The 21,110-nt window shown below is 38.8% G+C and overlaps 1 protein-coding gene across 1 annotated transcript; it reads right to left on the reverse strand.

Annotated features, from left to right (window-relative positions):
- Nucleotides 1–4: 4 nt before the first annotated feature.
- On the reverse strand, nucleotides 5–20,999 carry LOC139936933 (tetratricopeptide repeat protein 13-like). Its single transcript, XM_071931772.1, has 19 exons — nucleotides 20,598–20,999; nucleotides 19,842–19,995; nucleotides 18,614–18,702; nucleotides 17,902–17,977; nucleotides 17,240–17,376; nucleotides 16,796–16,888; nucleotides 15,337–15,453; nucleotides 14,881–14,991; nucleotides 14,089–14,171; nucleotides 13,257–13,398; nucleotides 12,477–12,645; nucleotides 10,995–11,151; nucleotides 9,513–9,785; nucleotides 8,641–8,814; nucleotides 7,068–7,277; nucleotides 6,515–6,650; nucleotides 5,344–5,423; nucleotides 4,000–4,158; nucleotides 5–3,236 (listed from the first exon to the last, which is right to left on the reverse strand). Exons 1-19 carry the CDS (start codon nucleotides 20,847–20,849, stop codon nucleotides 3,128–3,130), a joined length of 2,721 nt encoding a protein of 906 aa, XP_071787873.1. The 5' UTR covers nucleotides 20,850–20,999; the 3' UTR covers nucleotides 5–3,127.
- Between the last annotated feature and the right edge of the window lie 111 nt (nucleotides 21,000–21,110).

Here is a 21,110-nt window from a genome sequence, read left to right on the forward strand (position 1 = left end):
TCCCAGCATGGCATTCAGGCATGACATTTGTTGATAGATTTCTTTGATTTAGTTTTTTCCCTCGGCTGTGCTGTTGAAAACTGAAAACAAATTGAACAAAGTGCTAATAAGAATTGTAATAAATTTGTAATATGTTTTAGGGACAAACTGCAATAGCATGCCTTGTTTCATCTAGCTTCTTCTGACAAATAAATCACAACACTGGTTATCATTTTTCTAATGGGGTTTATTTGTTGCTGTTACTCCCTACAAAGTATTGGAAGAAAGCATTTACCAGTAAATGTATTCTTTCACCATCACAGCTCGCTGACTTTTGTTCATCAGTTTAAGAAATAATACTGGTATTCGAATCAATAAATGAACAAATATTGGATGACAATGGGTGCATTGTGGCAGCATAAAACCACAACATGAAATCTGGACTACTCGTGAAATAGAAAAGCCAGATTTTACCGTGGTATTATGTACTGCGACAATGCATGAACAAAATGCATTCATTTTTTTTTATAAATGTAAATCACACTTGGATCCTTGTCATTTGAAATTTGTTTCACAATAAATACAAAATATACCAGACACTTGTACATCCTACACTCTGAAAATTCTTTGGATTTGTTTTATATTAGTTTGGAAATGATGCTGCAAAACATCTGAAGCATCCTATAATAATCAATATAGGACTCCTATTTTAAAATAGGTGTCGACAGTCAAATGACAAGGATTCCTAAGGGCGGTATACACAAAATGAATATAAAATCAGTGAAGTCCAAGGAATTTGTCAAACCCCAAAAATACTTGGTGGTACTTTGCACTACCTCAAAACGAATCTACATATTAAAAAAAAAAAGCACCTACAACCAGCATTAACCACCGTTATAAAACGAACATAAATTTAAGGAATGCATTTGAACTTTTGTAGAAATTAAACCTTGCTTGTGTTAAGCCCGTTTCATACATCCTACGAATGCAAATGCGAAGCAAATGTTGATGTCACAATTTTTAACGAATAATTGCAGCAGTTCAACTCTGCTCAACTCACTTGCAAATATCGCTGCGAAAGGAGAGTTGTGAAGTCAAATTCACGCCAAATTCGCTTCGCATTCGCATTGCAGGAAGTATCAACCGGGCTTAATAAGGAGTACTGCCCATGGTTCTATTATATAACTCTATGATTTCTTATCTTCAAGCAGGCTTGCATCCTTGATTCTGATTGGTCGATCCATAGCAACAAGGAGTGTGACATAAACTTGTATCGCACAGCAAATATCACACCCTACGTACATGTATTGTGTGTTCTTACTCTGCATTTTGCACTTTTATGAGCATATGCAATTTAAAAGTGGCACGCTTGCATCAAATCAAAAAAATTTATGCCCAAGCACGAGTGGATTTTTTTTAAATTGATAGATAAAAAATGGCAAGATAAGAAAAACAACGTTGGTTCAATGATGTAACAAAATGGAAGGATTGTAATGCAAAAAATAATAATTTAAAAAAGTAAGCAGTAGCACCATAGGAATGTTGTCCTTCAAGTTGAATTATGAGTTACTAAAAAAAAGATTTGACCAGTTTGCTTCGGAGGATCTTTCGTAAAATCCAACATCAGTCTTATAAACTGGCAAGTTTCTGTGCGTGTTTGGTGGTAGTCGTGGTATCACACTGTGGTGGACTGCGTGTACAAAGGCAACTGTTTTACTGAGTTTCTGTGGTCATAGTTTGTTGGCCTCGTCAAAGGCACTACAAACAATGATCTTCTCTCTTACCTCTTCAGTCTCCTGACGATGACTAGAGCAAGCTAGTCGAAGCATTGAGACTAATTTAAGAACTGACTCCGCAGTAGTAGTTAATTATGATCCTATAAAAAGCTGTAGTAGTCCCAGTCTATTTTCTATACCATCTGCCCGGGTAATAGTTAAAAAGCAGGACATTTCTTTTCAGAACAGAGAAGTCTCCCAAACACCCAAACAATCTACTCTGCGGTACTAGAATAAAGACAGACAGTTCTCTAAGAACAAACTCTACCTGGCAAGTAGATGCACACATGGTATTACCACAAACCAAATGTATATTAATGAATGAGTTAACTCTTTGGATGGATATCTGCCTAACACTGCCTTTGTTGAAGTTCTGTTCCATTCTCGTATCCGCCAAGACTATTTATTACACACCCATCAGCACAATCAGCGGCAATAACAGGATGGATAGAACACCAACCAAAAATGTTAAGTTTTAGATGTGGGAGGAAAACACCAAAGGGAAAACACACGTAATCAGGTGACTGAAAACCCAATCCACATGTAAGGCTCTTGTCTGTGGTTGGATTCGGACCGGGGTTCACAGAGGTGAAAGGCAGGGGGAAAAAAACCACTGAGCCAACCCGATCTCCGATATTACGGATTAAACTGCATTGCCATGTTCAACCAGGCATGGGTCACAGATTAGTAGTTGCATAACAGCTTTCCAACATGCTTATTGCACTTCAGAAACATGAACATGAAAACAAAAACAAATGGAAAATGTATTTATATGGGTGTCCAAATGGAATTTCATTGACAAAACAAATGTCTAATGGATAGATAAACAACAATAATCGTAGGAAAAAGACATAAATTTTATTACCCAAGCGAACTGGTTAAAATAAAAAAACACTGAATGAGTTGTAATTTTTTTGTTATAAAGACCATGATTTGTAGTATTAAGCACAATACCATTGACTAATGAGTGAGCCCAACACGACATTGGATTGGCAAACTTTTTTGGCTATTTGGTTTTTTGTTAATACAGACGAATCCAACCCTAGCACTAAAATACAAAAAGTACCAAAATGTATCTGTACACTAAACATCCTAGTAAAAATGTTAAGTAGCAGCACTATAAACTACCATTACTGAAGTGGTACCTTGCCAGCAAGCAAGTTTCTAATAATCTCCAAATTTGAGGTGTCCTTAATGTGCATGTAGTTGCCCATAGTATGATTGTCTCCAGGAATTCAAAAAGACGTACAACACGTGTCAGGATGGCACCATTTACAGCAATGGCCGTGCTTAGTGCTGGTACCAAGTGTCTTCTAGTATGTAAGGGGATGAACAACAGTTGGCAGGGTACCGGTTAGTGACTGTACAAACTGTCAGTTGAAGCTGCATGCCATAGCCCCAGCGTTGAGGGCTTCCATCATCGTCCTCAGAGTAGGAAACGTTTCTGTCACCAGAGGTAACTCTGTAATATTGGTCGATGCCCTGCAGTTAACAACAAAATTGTTATCTATTATTATAGATTTCTTGTAATGAAACAAAGGATGTCTAATAAGTGAACTTTTGTGGGACGCTTTTCATAACCTTGTAACTTTTGTGGTGTGCAGTATTAATTATTGGCTGGTCCATATTTTGTGGTTTATATTCTAAGAAAGCTGTTTATGCTCTTTGGATATTTCCTCTTGTTTGGTGCTACTTTAATTTGTACAACACCATGGGGTCCAGTCATGGATGTAAGGTGCCTAAGCATAATTTATTATTATCATTACTAACTTAAAGGGCAATATACATTTGGTAATTGTCAAAGACCAGTCTTCTCACTTGGTGTATCCCCAACATAAGCATGAAATAACAAACCTGTGAAAATTTGAGCTAAATTGGCCATGGAAGTTGCGAGAAAATTAGGAGAGTAAAAACACCCTTGTTGGGTGAATTTGTGTGCTTTCAGATAGGAATAAAAGACTTAGAGCTGGAAGTCTTTTATTATTTTAGTGAGAAATTACCTCTTTCTCAAAAACTACGTTACTTCAGGGGGAGTCGTTTCCCAAAATGTTTTATACTATCAACAGCTCTCCAATGCTCATTACCAAGTAAGTTTTAAGTTAATATTTGTTTTGAGTAATTACCAATCGTCTACCTTCCCTTTAATCACTGCAGCTCTCAACTGTGATAAAGCACTGTATAAGAACTGCATATTGTTATTATTATCCATTTTTCATTTTTTATTCAAAAAGAAATTTTGTTTTACCTTTGGATATTCATACAGGTCTTCATGAGTGCAGTGAAGTTTTCTGGACTCCCGCAGAGTAACGCTTCCACATCAACAATGTTCCCTTTTGGTATTCTTCCAGTTACCTCCTTACCGATAGCCAATATCAATCCCACCGCTACACTGTAGGCAACGGAACTGCCAAGAACAACAACAACAAAGATATAGAATGATTAAATGCTGGTGTTTTTCTTTTGGGTTTTAGATTTATTCAAAACTCATCTGAAAACTTATTTTTGAGCTTAAATTTTCATCTATATTCTCATTGTAGGCACACTTGTTTCTGCATCTCTACTGCACCCGGAGTGTCTTTTAGACGGACATTGTACATTATAAACGGCCACTATTATTAGTTTTATTTTATTAAATTCAATTGAGGTAACAGCATTTATCAGCTTCCTTCATGTGTGTTTTGTGTGTGATGTTGTCATTATAAGTAAGCGATTAAATCGCTTCAATTTTTATGAAAAATGCAGGGCAGTACTGAGTACACAATACAGATTCATGGAATCATGTGATTTCATATTCACTACCTTATGGGGACTGAGAGCAAAACAGAAAAAGGAACACAAAATGTCTCCTTGGGATAATTCTAAAGACTGGGGTGCTCTACAAGGAATTTTGTGTACAGTCCAGTGGAGGTTCTTAACCACAAAGAGAAAGATCAAATATATAGCCTACATCCATTTTTAGTAAATAAAAACAACACAAAAAAAACCCTAATATGTGGCATTACAACACCAAAAACTGAGTTAAAAATTACGAAGATAAAAATATAAAATAGCAACAACGCAATACAGGGGTACATAAATGCATGACAATAAATATATATATATATTTATATATGTAATAAATAAAAATAGAAATGTATATTTGATAAAACATTGAAAAGACAATGCAAAAGTGCACATGGTATTTATATATCACGACGTATAAATATGGATTATAAAAATAGATGAAACAGATGTACAAGAATTAAACATTGTGAAAGAGCAGGGTCTTGTAACTCTGTTTTGAAATTCTCAAGAGAAATATTGTTCTGGGCCCAATTTCATAAAGCTGCTTAAAAGGCACAAAAAGTAGCCAAGCACAACAAAAATACACTAACCAGAATATGTTTTCCAGCCAAATAACCATCTGACATGTACAATTTGTGACTGGTTATGGGCTTATTATTGCTTAGCAGAAAATTGTTAAGCAATATTTTTCTGCTGAAGGGTCTCTATGAAATTGGCCCTGGTTGAAATTGACTTGTTTATTCCAGAGAGTAGGACAAATGTGTGAGAACTGTCTTGGACCTGGGAATAATAAATGCCTTATTACCTGGATCCCTTGGATAATGGCATGAGGTTGTAGAAATAATACACAATGGATAGCATCAGATGGACCACTGAGTCTGGTTCCTGTAGTAACACAAGCACACATAGACAACTGTAAAGTATATAGTTATTCTAATTTGAGATTCCTTCTACTCGAAACCTTGGCTTCAGCTTTGGATTCGACTCAGGCGAGCCTGGCCCCGCGACTGTGTTTTGACAACATTGCGCGTGCTTTGCATATGCGCTCAGGGCTTCAGACAAGAGAACAGAGCCTAAGGCCGAGTCCAAAGCTGATGCCGTGATTTGGAAAAGGGCCTTAAGTAGCATTTCCCTCCTGAGTTGACCGACCATTTGAATCCAACTGCATGGTTTGTATATGGTGGGGACAAGTGTGCAAGACTGTACAGAACAAGATGTGTAGATAGAACAAGTATGAGATAATGCCTTTTCCCCAGAGCTTGTTCATGCCAGACTAAACAGTATTGTAAAATCAAGATATAACATTTGGCACTGACACGACGATGTGATCCTGTGGTAGCCGGTGGTCCCTAGAACCCCTCAAGAATACCAGGATGACTTCCAAATTCAAAATAATCATTCTCACTTTCAAGGCACTCCAAGGTTCAGCCCCACTCTATATTCAAAACCTGTTGATTCCCCGTACTACAAGACCGGGTCTTAGATTCACCAGCAACATGCTCCTTGTTCCCTGGTCTCGTCTAGCCAGCTACGGGACAGGGGGTTTTCCATTACAGCACCCAGGCTCTGGAATTCACTCCATGAAAACCACAGGAAAATCCATGACATCTCCATCTTTCAGCATCACCTTAAGACACACCTGTTCACACTTGCTTTCCCCAACACTTGAGAATTTTCCCTCTTTCCATCTTGACCGGCGCCTTTGAATGGTTTTTCACCAGATTTAGCGCGCCTTTAAAAATGCTGTGTTATTATTATTATTAGCCCCAGGAGTACCAAGGCTAGCCCTGAACTTTAACACAATACGCCTCTCTTAATATTTATGCATGACGTCATAATTCTTACCCAAAATGAGGCTATGGGCGCACGTCCCCCATCACTTGCAGTGGCTGCGCCCATCGCCTCGTTTTCGATTAGCATTGTGACGTACCTCATGCATAAATAGTAAGTAAGGCATATAACAACACTGAACTTACTATTTCTTTATTGGTGTTTGGAAATTTTTTCATTTCATCAATCAGCAACACCCAGATGTAATCTATCTCAGTGTGGAACTGGTCTGTCCGCTTTTTGGTGGTCGCCGTATCCAAGGAAAACAGGACATTGCCCGCTCTGCAGAAAACAAGAAAAGTGGTACAGTGAAGAGATAAAAGTCAATACTTGGCAATAAATGAAAACAAACAAATAAATAAAAAAACTTGCATTTCTATTCTAAACACTATATCAAAAGGTTTTACACCATGTACGACCACTGTCCCCTGTTCATTGGGCCTTTTAAAGCTTAAAAGCATTTCTGAAACCATCTCAACTCCTTTTGAACATGCAGCTCCAACTTGGCGCCAGGTTGATCCACACTCAAACCAACAATCTGTACTGTTGCAGGTACCCATGTACTCCTTGAAAGCTGAGATTCGTTGGTTCAAAGGTTCACTCATGTAGGATTGCTCCCATACTTCAACACAAGGATGCGGTCAAGCAGAACGTATTAGCTGTCCAAATGGTTTACAGTGCACCACAGTGAATACTTACACGTCTCCAGTAAGAGAGATGATGGAGCCTTCAAGACGCTGTCCTTTCTCCTTAAAACTGGGCATCTTTGTAGACACCATAAAACCCGGCAGTGTGTTGTCTCCTATCTTCTGCTTCTTGACCAGTTTAAGAAGCTCATCGCAGCTGGTCACTTTGTCCAGAGCGGAGAGGAATTTGTTTACTCCTTTCCCTGACTGACTCATCATCCCGCTGAGGAAATCAAGGGGACAAAACTTTAATCCTTTGAGCCATTTATCTTTTTTATTTTCCTTATGTGTTTAAGACTGGCAAATTGATAAAGAGATGGAACTTCCTGTCTGTGGAGATTCCTGAAATAGGCTCGAGGGTCCCCCCTTATTCTAGTCCAAGAACCTCCGAAAAATAACAATAATTGCTTTGTAGAAAAGCCCGGTGTATTAGAATAGAACCGTGCAATTTTAAGGAACTGTGGTTTCCTACAGACAGTACTCTAGCGCATGAAGGGAACAAAACTGTTCCATAAACAGGTCCAAACTTTGAATATGGGCAAGATTTGCACAGGCACTTTTTAATTTAGCTCAGCAGAATAGACCATGCCAGTCTTGCGCGTATTCAAACATTTTAGCAACCACTCTGTACCATGTACATGTACATTGTTTTAAACATGTAAAGGAAACGAACAGGTGCAATTGGGTGGGGTCTGATGTTTGAATAAACACAAGAATTGCACAGTCTATTACTGATTTATAACATGTGTCATGGCAGAGTTTAATTCAATTTAATCAATTTCACTTTATTATCCCGATGTGAAATTTTCAAGTGCACTGGCTCTGGTGTTTCAGATCTGGTATTTGCGATATCATCAAAACCCTTCTAGAGTAATAATAATAATAAAAATGGACACTTAATAAAGCGCCGGTATCCGCCGCAAGCGGCGCTCATGGCGCTACTCTACAAAAGAACAACTATTATACAGCAATACTAGACTTGAGTACCGAATACAGGTACCAAAGCACTGGTATATAAAAATAATAATAACAAAAACAACAAGCAGAAACCGGCTCTTCTCAGAGCCATTCTTACATGGTGTCACCTTAAACCTTACTTACTTCATAATAACTCGGTCTCCTGACAATGACTAGAGCAAGCTAGTCGAAAACGTTGAGACCAATAGACCGATCCAGTAGGCTCCGCCCACGACGCACGTGTGAGCAAGAACACGTGGGGCTCTCCTATGCTTTTCTGCACAACTCTGCCGCGTGCGCCAAGCATACGCGCACGCATGTCGGACCTTAGTGTCGGACCTTCGTTGCATTGTGATTGGTCAATACTCAATGGGGCGGAGCTTAATGGATCGGTCTATTCAGAACTCACTCTCGATCCACTAATCGAGAGTAGTAATCTAGGCCAATTTTCCTACCTTCCACCCAGGTAGTGGTTGAAAAGCAGGACAATTTTTTTCACAACTGAGAAGTCTCCCGAATTCTCAAAGACCGACTCCGTGGTAGTAGATTATAAAGCAAGACAATTTCTCATAATAATGCTGACTGTAGATGCATCAACTACAAAACCCAAAACATGTATTAGTACTTACTTGTGCTGAGCCACCATTTTTTTGGTGAGGTTGAAAACTACGTTGAAATACTTGGTGAATCTGATGTTGAATACCTGACCCCTGAGAAGGTTCATGTGATTATTGAAGCCCGCCTCCATGCTGGATGACGGCATCATGTCAATCCATAACACTGGCTGATCAGGATCTATTAATCTAGAGAAAAAAACAACGATAGAATTGCAGCTTTTAAACTAATACTGGACTCTGTCATATTCAGTGTTGTAGCTAAGGAGAGCAGTGCTGGGCGGGCCTGCCCAGGACTCACAATTCTCGCCCAGCACTCGGGCAAAAACCTTGAGCCGCCCAGCAAAGATTTCCCCTAGAATAAGTCAAAATATTGTCCAGTGTCCAGTGTATTGTATACAGTGCTAACACACATCGGTGTATGGGTAAAAAAAAAAAAAAATTAATATAAATCATTTTGTTGATCCAAAAATGTGATTTATTGATGTGGAATTCCATTCCAAACTCAATCAAAAGTTCTAGCTCTGTTACCATGTAAAAAAGGTCTCTGAAAACATTCTTTTTCAATCAGTAAATCTCGCCTTGCTTGGCCTGCAGTTCTAATCAAAGAGAGACCGGCTTTTTGTGGGACTTTCTTGGCTAAATGCTGCAGGCTATGCCTAGTCGCGGTTTTCCTCTTGGTGTTTGATTGCATTACCTTTGTTGTTGTTTTTCCCTGTCATTCTCTGAGCGCTTTGTAACCTTACGAAAAGGCGCTATTTAAATGGTACTATTATTATTATTATTACTATTATTATTATTATTATTATTGCCAACCACTAAAATTGGTCTAGCTACAACCCTGATGATGATGAGAGATCCCTGAGATCTCTACTAATCAAACCTACCTTCTCCATTTGACGGCGATATTGAAGACATCCCTCCATCCGAAGCGTTTACCCTGATGATTCCTGTAGACTCTGTTGGCGCTGGCTTTCTCCCACACTAATCTCATTGTTTGCGCCACCTCGATGCTGGCAAGGCCCATGGCCATGTGGGCTCGTTTATTAGGCAAGAAACCTTCGGCTTCAAACTGTCCGAGCAGGCCCAGCCGTTCGGCCGTGCAAATCAGTTTCCTTGTGTCGTCACTCAGCTCAAAAAAGTCAAGATCTTCGACATCACTGGAAAGAAGAGGGGAAAGAAATTTTAAGAACTCATAAATATTAGGATTCAAAACTTTGCGTGGTGGAAGTGTATACTAAGAGAGGTTTGAAGTAACACCATGTGAATGGCTCTTTTTGAGTAGTGTTGGTTCTGAAAAGAACCGCTAACGACTTATTGTTTTGATCAGCATGCTCTGATTGTCTTCAGGAGTTTTCCCAAAGATATATTCACATGGTGTCACCGCAAACCTCTCTTAACTCGTAAGAAATTATACCAAATTTTCATAAATACTTTGTGCAAAATAATGTCTGCAAATATTCCTCTCAAGTGCCGACACTTTTGGCAACTTAATTAGTTGCTAACGTCACATGTGGCCACACCCTGATAATGATCTTCCACATTATCCAAACTTGTCTAGTACCTGCGAGTGTTGAGATTTTTAATGTGAACGGTAAGCAACCTGTGTGACTTCCAGTGGTGTCTACGCCTAAAGAGTTGAGATGGTTTATTGAAGGCTTTGAGACTAGTATATTCATTTGGTTTTACCCTTACACCGATGTGTGTTAGCACTGTATACTCAGTTCTTTCCCAAGTTATGAGACAACAATCACAGGTATATTACTCAGGTTGGATTCGAACCCACGACCTTTGCAACTCTAAAGCAGTGTCTTACCAACTAGACTACCGAGGTTGCCCGGTAGCTAGAGGCTCGGATCCTATGTTTTAGCAGCGGGTATCGCAGTGATTTAATAGATGGGTAAAACCAAAATTCTTTATAATACTCTTTACAATATTCTTATCCCTGATGAAAATTTAACATTTGAATAAAAAGCACTTTGAGTTGTTTACTTGGCTTGAAAAAGGGTAAGTAGTCAACTCCTGTTATTACGGGCTCGCATGTTACAAGGTTCCAGTTAATACTTCTAGGTTGTTTGCCGGTCCAGAATTGCCTGTGCATGTTTCAATGCATTTAATTTTCAAAGTATTTATGCTTGTTTGTGATACATGCACACACACTGTAATGTGGTAGCCTTATCTGTGTACACGCGCGGCCATAATATGTCATACACTTTGTGCATAGAGCACTTTGTGCATAGAACATTGCAATGGGATATTACGATCTTCTGACACTTTGTCATAAACCGACTAGTCCAGCAGACCTCGTATTAACAAGAGTCCACTGTAATAAAAAACACAGATTGGAAAATACCATTATCAACACCAACCTTATTTCAGGAGACAGGCCAGGCAATTCTACATAACCCTTGGCTTCGAATGGTTTACTCTTCACCCATCTGTCCTTCATAGTTCCATCTAGATCGGAGTCGATGTTGTATTCACCGATCGGCGTGTCTAGATGGGCATGGAGGTAGCGAGACAACTCTGAAGGAAATACAAAAACATACGCACAGCTGGTCATCACCTCAAAATGGTTCTTTTTACTCTTTCACCACTGACCAGTCGCTAGTGACTGCCGGCTTTTAAGCCGGCGAAATCCCCTCAGAAAAACAGTTGTAAAACAACAAATAAAGACCGCACGGCCACAAAGTTTTTAGAATTGGAAAAGAGCTCTTGAGGGTGCTATTGTGGCTTGTTTTTTGGGGGTCACCATTTGCAAACGAAACAAGAACAAAAATTAATGTGTAAATATGATCAATTTGTCACTACAATATAGATATACATTTGGTAATAATGTCAATAATGATATCAAAGTCTTATAAAGTGCCTGATCTACCAAACAAGGTACTCAAGGCACTGAGTATATACAAACTTTCAGAAAGATAGGTTATTGCAGTGATGAATTTTGAGACCCAATTAGTTAGCACCTTACAAGGGTTTACCAGGTGCTCTTAAGATTAATGGCAATCGGTTAGTGGCCTACAGCAGCTTTCAATGGTATGAAGTAATGTGATTATCTGAAGAGATATCAGTTTTTATCCTCCCAAATTTGCAGAGCTGTGGGCTGGTCCTGGCAATGGTTTTCCCACCTGGTGTCCTGATATTATTTCCATCATTGTGTTTTCTTTTCTTTGTTCTGTTTTTGGTTACTTTTGTTCTGTTTTTTTGTCCTTGTCGTAGAAGTCCTTGTCTGTCTCAGGGAAATAAACAAAAGCACTATGCTTAAACGTTAATTTCTGTATAGCTATTATCTTCAAATTTCTATATATTGTGTTACTGTTAAAGCCATTGGACCCTCTCAGTAAACAGTGTTGTCCAAGGCCCACACTTTGTATACCACAACTTCTATATCAAATAACAACGGGAAAACCCACCCTTGATTACGCGCGTTTCGCCGTGTCATGACATGTGTTTAAAATAAATCCGTAATTCTCGTTAACGAGAATTTATATTGTTTTGCTGTTTTCTCAAAAAGTAAAGCATTTCATGGAATAATATTTCAAGAGAAGTCTTTCACCATTGCCTTCTGTAAACCCTGCAAGTTATTTGTAAATCTGTGAACTGTTTTTTTTTTTTTTCTGAACCGAAAGGGTCCAATGGCTTTCAGTTATTTGGCATCCGTCCTTCATTATTATACTCATTGATATTTTTTTTCTTTTCTACTGTATGCCTAATTGTTATTGTCGACATGGAAAATACATGTACATTGATTGACTAGTCACTCTCTTAGTGCTTTGCAATCCTAAGAAAAGGCGCAATATAAATGTTGTTATTATTATCGAGTTGAATCTGTCCTCAAGTCTACCTACCTCTGACATACATGACTCTATCTTGCTCTGTGCTTCCGGGGTCAGGCATGTGTAGTACTTTGAGTCTGATGTTGGATTTGATGGCCTGGTAAAACTGTCCTATTGCTGCATAGGACAACCCCTTCATGTACTGGCAGACGTTGTTGTGAGGTTCCAACGAGGTACAAGCCTGAACGGAAAAAAGATTTACAACAATTAAACTATCAGATAGACTCATATAACACTTGTTCAAACCTGTCGGGCAACTCAAGGCACTCATTTTTTCAGGTTAAAAAAAGATTGGTTTGAATTATGAGACCCATTTATTTGACACCCTGTAACAAAAAAGTTGAGTTGGTCAGGTCATGTATCCAGGTCGGCAGACCACTGCCTCCCCAAAGGTTGTACTTTTTGGAGAACTGTCCACTGACAATCATGGCTGCCTCAAAAGGACCCTCTCCAATGGACAACCCTGGCAGTAGGAAAGCATGGTGCCAAACAGCATTCCAAGCAACAATATTCTAAGAGTCAAACCGTAAAACTAGGACCATAGAAAAGAGGCATCATCACAAAAACCATGCTGCCTACACAACAACTTCCTGCCGCTTGACCACTGAACGACCAGATTTGTCACTGACAAGTTTATTCGAAGAGTCAATGCAAGGCTTCCATTCATGAGGGTGGTTAGGTTGGTGTAGTGATGTCTTTCCTCGCATTCATTCATCATGTTCTCTTCTAATTTGGCTCTAATTAGAGCGTGGAGAATATTTATTCAGATCTAGATCCACTAAAATGACTTACCTTGAAATCTGGTAATGCTTCCCTTGGGTGGCCAGCCTGGTAGAGTAAACTACCCCTGAGCTGGAGTGACTGCACATGGTTAGGGTTGATCACCAAGGCTGCGTTGAATTTCTCTAATGCTTTCTCAAAGTTGCCAAGTTCTCTGCAATGATAAGATGTAAGACATGCGCTAATTTAATCTTCACCTTAAGTAAGTTTAACTAGTATTTTTTTTAACTTTTTTTTTAACTAGTATTCTGGGGAAAAAAAGAACACCAAAATCTTGAAGAAAGTTAAAATAAAAGAATAACAAAATTGGGTTTACGAATAAAAAAACCTCTTTCAAAGTAAGAACAACACAAGTTTTCGCATGTAACATAAGTTGTATTGTAGCAGATATATTTTTGCACAGACAAAAAAATTATTAAGTGCCCTAATAAAGAACAGCAGGAGGCTGGACACCCTAAAGCTCACAACTTTTGGAACAATAGTAGACATTCAAAAGGGAAACCTCACAATTCACTGTTTTCACTATTTTTCAACAAATTAATTTTTTTATATAATTAACATTTTGCTGTGGATTCCAGAGTCAAAAACATCAAGTCTGAGTCAAGACAGTCGAGTCTGAGACCGGGTCCGAGTCATTGACCATTGTGACTCAAGTCGGTGTCCGAGTTCAAAAAAGTTACTTTTGATTAGGACTTGAGTCAAGGTCCGGGTCACAAGTCTTACAACACTGATAATGGCAATTATAAACAAATTGGGTGGGACCTTTTTGCCCTTCTACTCTTTTTTAAATTGACATGACTGCAAAAATAAATGACAACTGTCAAATAGAGAAAGGACAAAATACCTGTATGCATGGGCCAGACTCCTCAGGCAGTCAACAAAGTTGGCGTTCTGTTTGAGCGCTTCGTTGTAATATTTAATGGCTTCCTAGAAAACAACAACATAAACAAAACATGACAGTCTTTCCTCCGACTGGGTAACATCAGAAGGCTTACTGGGGGTTGGTTAAACTAGGAATTTTCTCTAACTTTCAATTTGACCCAAAATAATTGAAGCTATTAGGAAAAAGAAGGGGAAAAAAGGGAGCAAAATGGCTCTCTGTGCATATTCTTACAGAAATTCCCTTTTTTTTATTTTAAGAAAAAGAATTGGCATTTCTAGGCACATTAACCTTTGGTTTACAAATTGTTTTACAACTAAGGCAAGAAGTACTGAAGTTTTTGTTTAAAGGCAGTTTTTTTACAAGCTCTTTTATCACCTTGAAGATATTAATTTAATGCAAACCAAGAAGAATGTCTTACTTGGCGAATACCCTTTATCAAAAAGTCAACATTTCTTGGTTTTTGTTTCCTCAGTGTTTTTGTTCATGCCCTGGTAACAAGATGAAATGGGAATTGAGAAGAAATGGTACATTTTATATGTAGGAGGGGGACCCAAATTGGGTAAACACATCAGGTAACTGAAAAAACCTAATCTACTTGCAATGCCACTGTCTGAGCAGGGGTTCAAACTGGAGTACACAGAGTTGAAAGGCTTGGAAAGCAACCAAATATTTGTAAGCTCACCCCCTCTCTTACTGATATTTGAAATGCTATTATAAATAAAACACTACGCAGTTAAGAAGTGAGCTCCTTACTTTGATTTTGCCTTGATGATACAAAGCAAGGCCAAGCAGGTGGTAAATATCTGGCTGGTGTCTGTTGATTCGAACGGACTCCAAGAAGTCTTTCGTTGCTCCAATGTAATCCTAGAAGAAATTAAAGAGAATACAGACAGGGAACAATAAAATAATATATAAGAGCGAGAAACAAAGTCCAGTACCCAATTTCAATGAGCTGCTTAGAGCGGCTTTATAAATTTGGGACCAGTGCACACTTTCATAAAGCTGTCAAGCAAAAAAATACTGCATAGCAAATATTCTTTTTAAGCAAAATCTGAGTGGGACACCAGTTGCAACAAAATAAACTTTATGAAATCTTGGCTGGTTACGAGTTTCTGTTTAGCAATAATTTTGTCTGTGCTTAGCAAGATTGTATGCGTACAGGCTTTATGAAATAAATAAATACACTGCTGGTCGGACTCTTGTACTAACCTCATCTCTGAAGTACACCGTTGCTCTGTGTGCGTACAGCTTAGCGGTTGGCTTGATCGTTATCGCTTTGGTCATGTCTGACATGGCTTCCTTGTGCATCCCAAGAGCTGAATACACCTGAGCATAAAAAACACAATTTGAAGACATTAGAGAAGAATGTTTCACCCTTTACAGACCATTCATTTCTGTATAATCATCACAAAATGCCAAGACATCCCCAAAATTGTTCATTTCTTTTTGAAATCAATTTGTGTCAGTATAAATGTCAACATAAATAACATGAAACACAAATTTTAGTTTTGTGTTTAGAAATTGGGATACTGTGTATAACATACTACATTGGAAAACTTCGGACCTAACCAAATCTTTGATTTCTCTATGTGAATGGAAGCAGGTCAAAACTTGCGGCCGTTTTTATCGGGTGTTGTGGCTGAGCGGATAAGAGCACCGAACTCAAGCTCTGGTGCTTCTGTTCAGCAGCGTGTGGGTTCAAATCCCGGTCATGACACTTGTGTCCCTGAGCAAGATACTTAACTATAACTGCTTCTCTCTCCACCCAGGGGTAAATGGGTACCTGTGAGGGCAGAGGTGGTTCTTGTGATTGATTTAGCCGAGTAGCGCATATTAATGTTGCACAAGGCTGTATACTTCCTACCAGGAAGCTGAGATGGTTTAAGGAGTGAATTAAGGCCCAGTGACCAGGGGTAATAATGTGAAGCGCTTTGGGACGCCCTCCGGGTGTGAAAAGCGCTATATAAAAACGGGTTATTATTATTAGTATTATTATTTGCAGCCACTATGAGCATTTTGGTACAAGCCAATTATGGCCACTATGGTCTCTAAAGGGAGGGCCTCCGAGGTAAATTAAGTTTTTGTATTCACTCATGTTCCATTGGATAGTGTCCAATGGAACATGGGAGACAAGTTACAGATCTCTAAACCTCACGTTAAAATGTCACTGTTACTGTGTTTGATACTCTTCAAGTTCAATTGTTGTCAATATCCAAAAACACTAGATGATGTCACATTTCAAATATATGGTCTAAACATTTTTCCACAAAGAATTTTCAGTTCATTCTTGAGTTTTGATGAGGTTAAATCCGAATAGCATTCAATTTGACCTTTTGACCTACGGAAATATTCTTCTTTGGAATGTACAGACAGTTGTTTTTGCTGTCCGATAAAGTCATGTTAAAATTTCACTGGAAGCGTAACAAATATATTTACGTTTTCCACTATTTCAATGTGAGGTTAGAGAGAGACTTGTATGTTTTTTTTCCCCCACTTCCACTTGGCAAATGGGTGCATCACAACAAATTTACTCTCAAACCCTTCAACAAACTACTCTGCCCCTGTTTTGGTGGTGTTTTGGCTTCAAAACACTAATTGGAGTACACCCAAATAATTGTTTGCACAGCTTGTCCTCTAATGAGTAAGTCCGAAGACATGAAGTTCTCACCTCTGCTCGTTTTTCCCACCCTTCCTCTGCATCAGGCATGAGCTCAATGGCTTTGGTAAAGTCCTGCAGAGCAAGCTCTGCATTCACTGGAAACTGAAAAGACAAAAAAAATCAGCAAGATTAGTGAGAAACGATTTAAAAAAAAACCGTAACAACCTTGTCCCACGTCTTCAAATGATGTCTCAAGAAACTGGTTGTATTTCCAAGATGCATAGTTTCAAATCCTATGTGTGCATTTTAGGCAAAGTGCTCTAATTAAAGGCTCACCACATTCAGACCAGGACTCGAAACCATTCTCTGCTGATCAGAAATACCAGAGCTTGAGTCTGATGCTCAACCGCTCAGCCACAGCACACGGTATGAATTTTTTGTCATGTCAAAACATGAGGCAAATGACAACTGTCGCGTTAAAATAAAACATTCAACAACTAAATACCAACTTACCCGTACGCCCTTCTTGGCATATGCAGCCCCTCTTGTATAGTAGGCCCCTACCAGGTCAGGGTGGTCTACCACAACATAATTCAAGTGGTAGATAGCGTCATCATAGCGACCTGTGTTCAGCAGAACTACTCCATAGGCTAATGGGATTATTAACAAACAATTTCTATGTCATCAAGTTGTAATCACAAACCAAACGGTCTTTACTTGTTTATTTTACAGTAGGCACTTTTACATTTGTAGTCTTTTTTTAAATGAATAAATTCATTTTTTTTAAATGAATGAATTCATTCTGTTCATCATTTTAAAATAAATTGGCCTATTAAGTTGTTCACAACTTGGATGTTCAAATGAAATTTTTAGAAATGTTGGGGTCAGTTATTTTAACCAGCATTTGGCCTAAAATTAATGTATTAATGTTGCATTCACATATCATCCTTCCTTTTGCTGAAGGGTTATGTCAAAGGGCACCATTTTTGACCTTGAACAAAACATTTATTTTGGGGTGACAAGGCATTTACATGGGCACCTGTTCAGTCCATGAACAGTTGAGTGTGGCACAGTCGCCCATGTGTGACATTGGTGCGTGGAGTTAAAGTGCACATATGCAGAAAGGATTGGGGTTTTTCAATTTGGCGTTTTGGTTTGTGTATGTAATTACTTACCCAATTGGTAATCCACCTTTCGATTACCTGTGGCAAAAGGAACCAATCCTTTCTCCACCATTGCAAGAGAATAAGTCTGAGCGGGAATAAACAGAAATTGGGACGATCACATTTCTTCAAAACTCAGCCATGCTTGTCAATTAATCAATGTAATTCTTTTAATTAATACAAATTATTCATAAAAATAATGGTGCTATACAATGAATAGATTACCTGACAAAGAGCCGGAACAAATGAACACAAACTAATGCACAACAAACAAATGACTAGCAAAGAAAAAGCAAAATTGGAAGAATCAAGAGAGTGAAAGTTAACAATTCTACAAATAGAGCTCACAGGATGAGACATACTCAAAGATGGATCTAGAATAATAACCAATAATAATAACCAATTCTTATATACCGCATTTCACAATAACCGTATCAATGCGCTTTACATTACTGCCCTGGTCATAGGGCCAATAACATCCCTTTTAATGTTTCTCAGCTCCCTTGGGAGTATACAACCTGGGCAACAGTTTATATCGCTCCAAAGGCTTTTTCATTCACAATATCAACCTCTACCCTCGCAGGTACCCATTTATACCCCTGGGTGAAGAGAAGCAATTATAGTAAAGTGTCTTGCTCAAGGACACAAGTGTCACGACCGGGATTCGAACCCACACTCCAGTGACTGCACCAGAACTTGAATTCGATGCTCGGGAAATATTTACCTCAACGATTTTTGGATCACTGCTCTCCTCAACCCAAGATGCAGCCATCTGTGCACAGGCTCCTGGTATCATCCGTGCATCTCCAGATTCTACAAGAAAATTGAGAATAAAAAACAAAACCAATCTAGGTCAATTCAGGCCTGGCATTTCAACTCTGAGAGGGCAAGGCGATTTTCATTTGACAAAGGGCACTCTGTTGAAAGATATTTTTTATGTCTATGGGAAACTTTGAAAGGGTAAGGCCAAGACCAGGGGCAATAGAGGCTATGACCTCTGTTGTACATGTATGTGAATATATTCTGCTAAATTGTACTAAAATGCAATCATGCATCCAATACTTTGTCATGTAAAACATTCTCCTGAAGACGAGCAGAGTATACTGTTCGAAACGTCGAGACCAAACCGGCTCTTATCAGAGCCACCACTCCTTCAAAAGAGTTTTTACCCATGGTTGTACCCGCAAGTTTACTATTAATATTTATATTTATAGTTGCTCTTATAGAAATCGAGGGAGAACCCAAACTAAAACACAAAACACTTGCAAGACTTGCTGGTTTCTGCTAGCTAACAAACAGCCTAGCTTTGGTTACCTCAGACCTTATTTTAAGTACTGACCGTAAATGTCAAACTGTTTTTACAAAAACGGTGGGGGGGGGGGGGCTAGTAGGACTACGATAAACAAGGCTACATGTGTGACAGATACATAGGGTAGTTGTGAGATCAGGTGTGAGAGTCAATGCTGACAAAAAAGTCTGAAAGTAGGATCCAGAAATGTTGAGGTACATTGAAATGATGGCATTTCGACCTTTTGATAACCCCTGGGGTTATAGATTCTATAGGAATTCTTTTGGGAATGGTGTCCTCAGTTCTAGTAGAAGACTAGACCAAAGAACCCAGGTTATTATAAGTTATCACACAAGCGCGAGTGGAATACGGAAAAATATAGCGCTTCTGCGTCCCATATCCAACGAGGCCGAAGGCCGAGTTGGATATATTCGCAGACGGGCTATATTTCCCGTATTTCCATGAGCGTGCGTGTGATAATAAGTTTATCTTCAAGCAAACTTGGTGCGTGACATAGAACACACGAGACGCAGGTAGTGATATTAGCTGAGCAATATTATAGGTTTTTATCACCATCTCCATTCCGTGAAACTGGTTGGAGGATTAGCGCGTACTTAAAGATAAAATTCATTAGAGGAATAGGACACTTTGCTGCTGATCATACCACATGCTTGGACAAGTTCTCCAACCGTGAAGGGCTGCATGAGATGTGGAGTGACGCTCAGGCCGCAGTGCGCACAACTGCTCTCTTTATAATCAGCTACACTTGGGTTGCTTAACTGGTTTAGTTCCAGGGATCCACCTCTTCCACGATTTAGCTGCAACAGTGACAAGAATGATCAAGATGCAAAAATTCAATTATCATGTCAAGTTACAGCAGTGTAACAAAAAATGTGACAAAGAATTTCAAAACCATACAGAAGATTACAATACAATTACAATAAAGATAACAATTTTCAAAAATCTTATGCTTTTCTTAGAACAATAATTGTAAAAACATCAATTGTTTGTTTGTTTATTGATTTTTATTTTTATATATTCAAGCACTTACATGTGAACCCAAACTACTACGTCAATACAAGAACAATGTAAACATAAATCACAAGCACTACTAGAACAAAACACTTTGCTAGTGGCAGTGCTATCTAACTTGTCTAACCATGGAGGTAGAACCAACACATCAGTACCTGCATAAAGATACTTCCCTTGAGTTTGAGGAGGGTAAAAGGAGAAAAGAATACAAAGTTGTGTTCTCTTGACAATCAAATAATTGACTTGGATAACTTTCCGTATGGCGCCACCATTTTTTTCACTCATTTTTATAAAAAGAGATATCTCATTGAGGTAAATTAGATACTATATTATTTCATATCGAATGAAAAAGTGGTGGCGCCATACGGAAACTTTTCCATTGACTTACCTGTCTCTGTTGTTCATGGATCACTTTGTCAAGAATTTCTTTCGGTATACTCAGTGACACTTTTTGCGTTTCTTGGTTGCATTGGTTATGTTGATCGTCGCCATTCATGTGGTACATGACGTCCACGTTCACTTTCACATTATGATTGCTGTCTTTAGCGGCAATGACTGCCGTAAGAACGTGAGCAAATATCATGAAGAATGTGATGGACCTAGGACTAGGAGTCATGAAACAATTGAGCGTTCTGGCCATCCTTAAGGAATATCAATCTGAAATGTTTGTGTTTATTTTCCTCAACCAGTCATTCCTTCTCCCTCCATGATTCCAGGGACTCGGTTGACGTGTCTCGTCTGTACACAGCATGCAGTGCTATTGAGCTCAACAGGTTTCACATTCTCTGCACAAACCAACCGTGCCTTTTTTTTGGCACATTGTGTACACATCTAGCTAGCCAAGAAAAAATAGACTTGTACAGCTAGCCTTTCAAGTTTGATCTTGCGTTTTTCACCAAAC

Source organism: Asterias amurensis, chromosome 1 (assembly GCF_032118995.1).
Source record: "Asterias amurensis chromosome 1, ASM3211899v1".
NCBI lineage: Eukaryota > Metazoa > Echinodermata > Asteroidea > Forcipulatida > Asteriidae > Asterias > Asterias amurensis.

Coding starts and splice junctions, on each gene's coding strand:
- LOC139936933 (XM_071931772.1), bottom strand. CDS start 20,849: ATGGCCAGAACGCTCAATTGTTTCATGACTCCTAGTCCTAGGTCCATC. Junction 18,703..19,841: donor AGAACTTGTCCAAGCATGTG/GTATGATCAGCA, acceptor ATTTTCTTGTAG/AATCTGGAGATGCACGGATG. Junction 11,152..12,476: donor TAGAGTCATGTATGTCAGAG/GTAGGTAGACTT, acceptor TATTTCCTTCAG/AGTTGTCTCGCTACCTCCAT.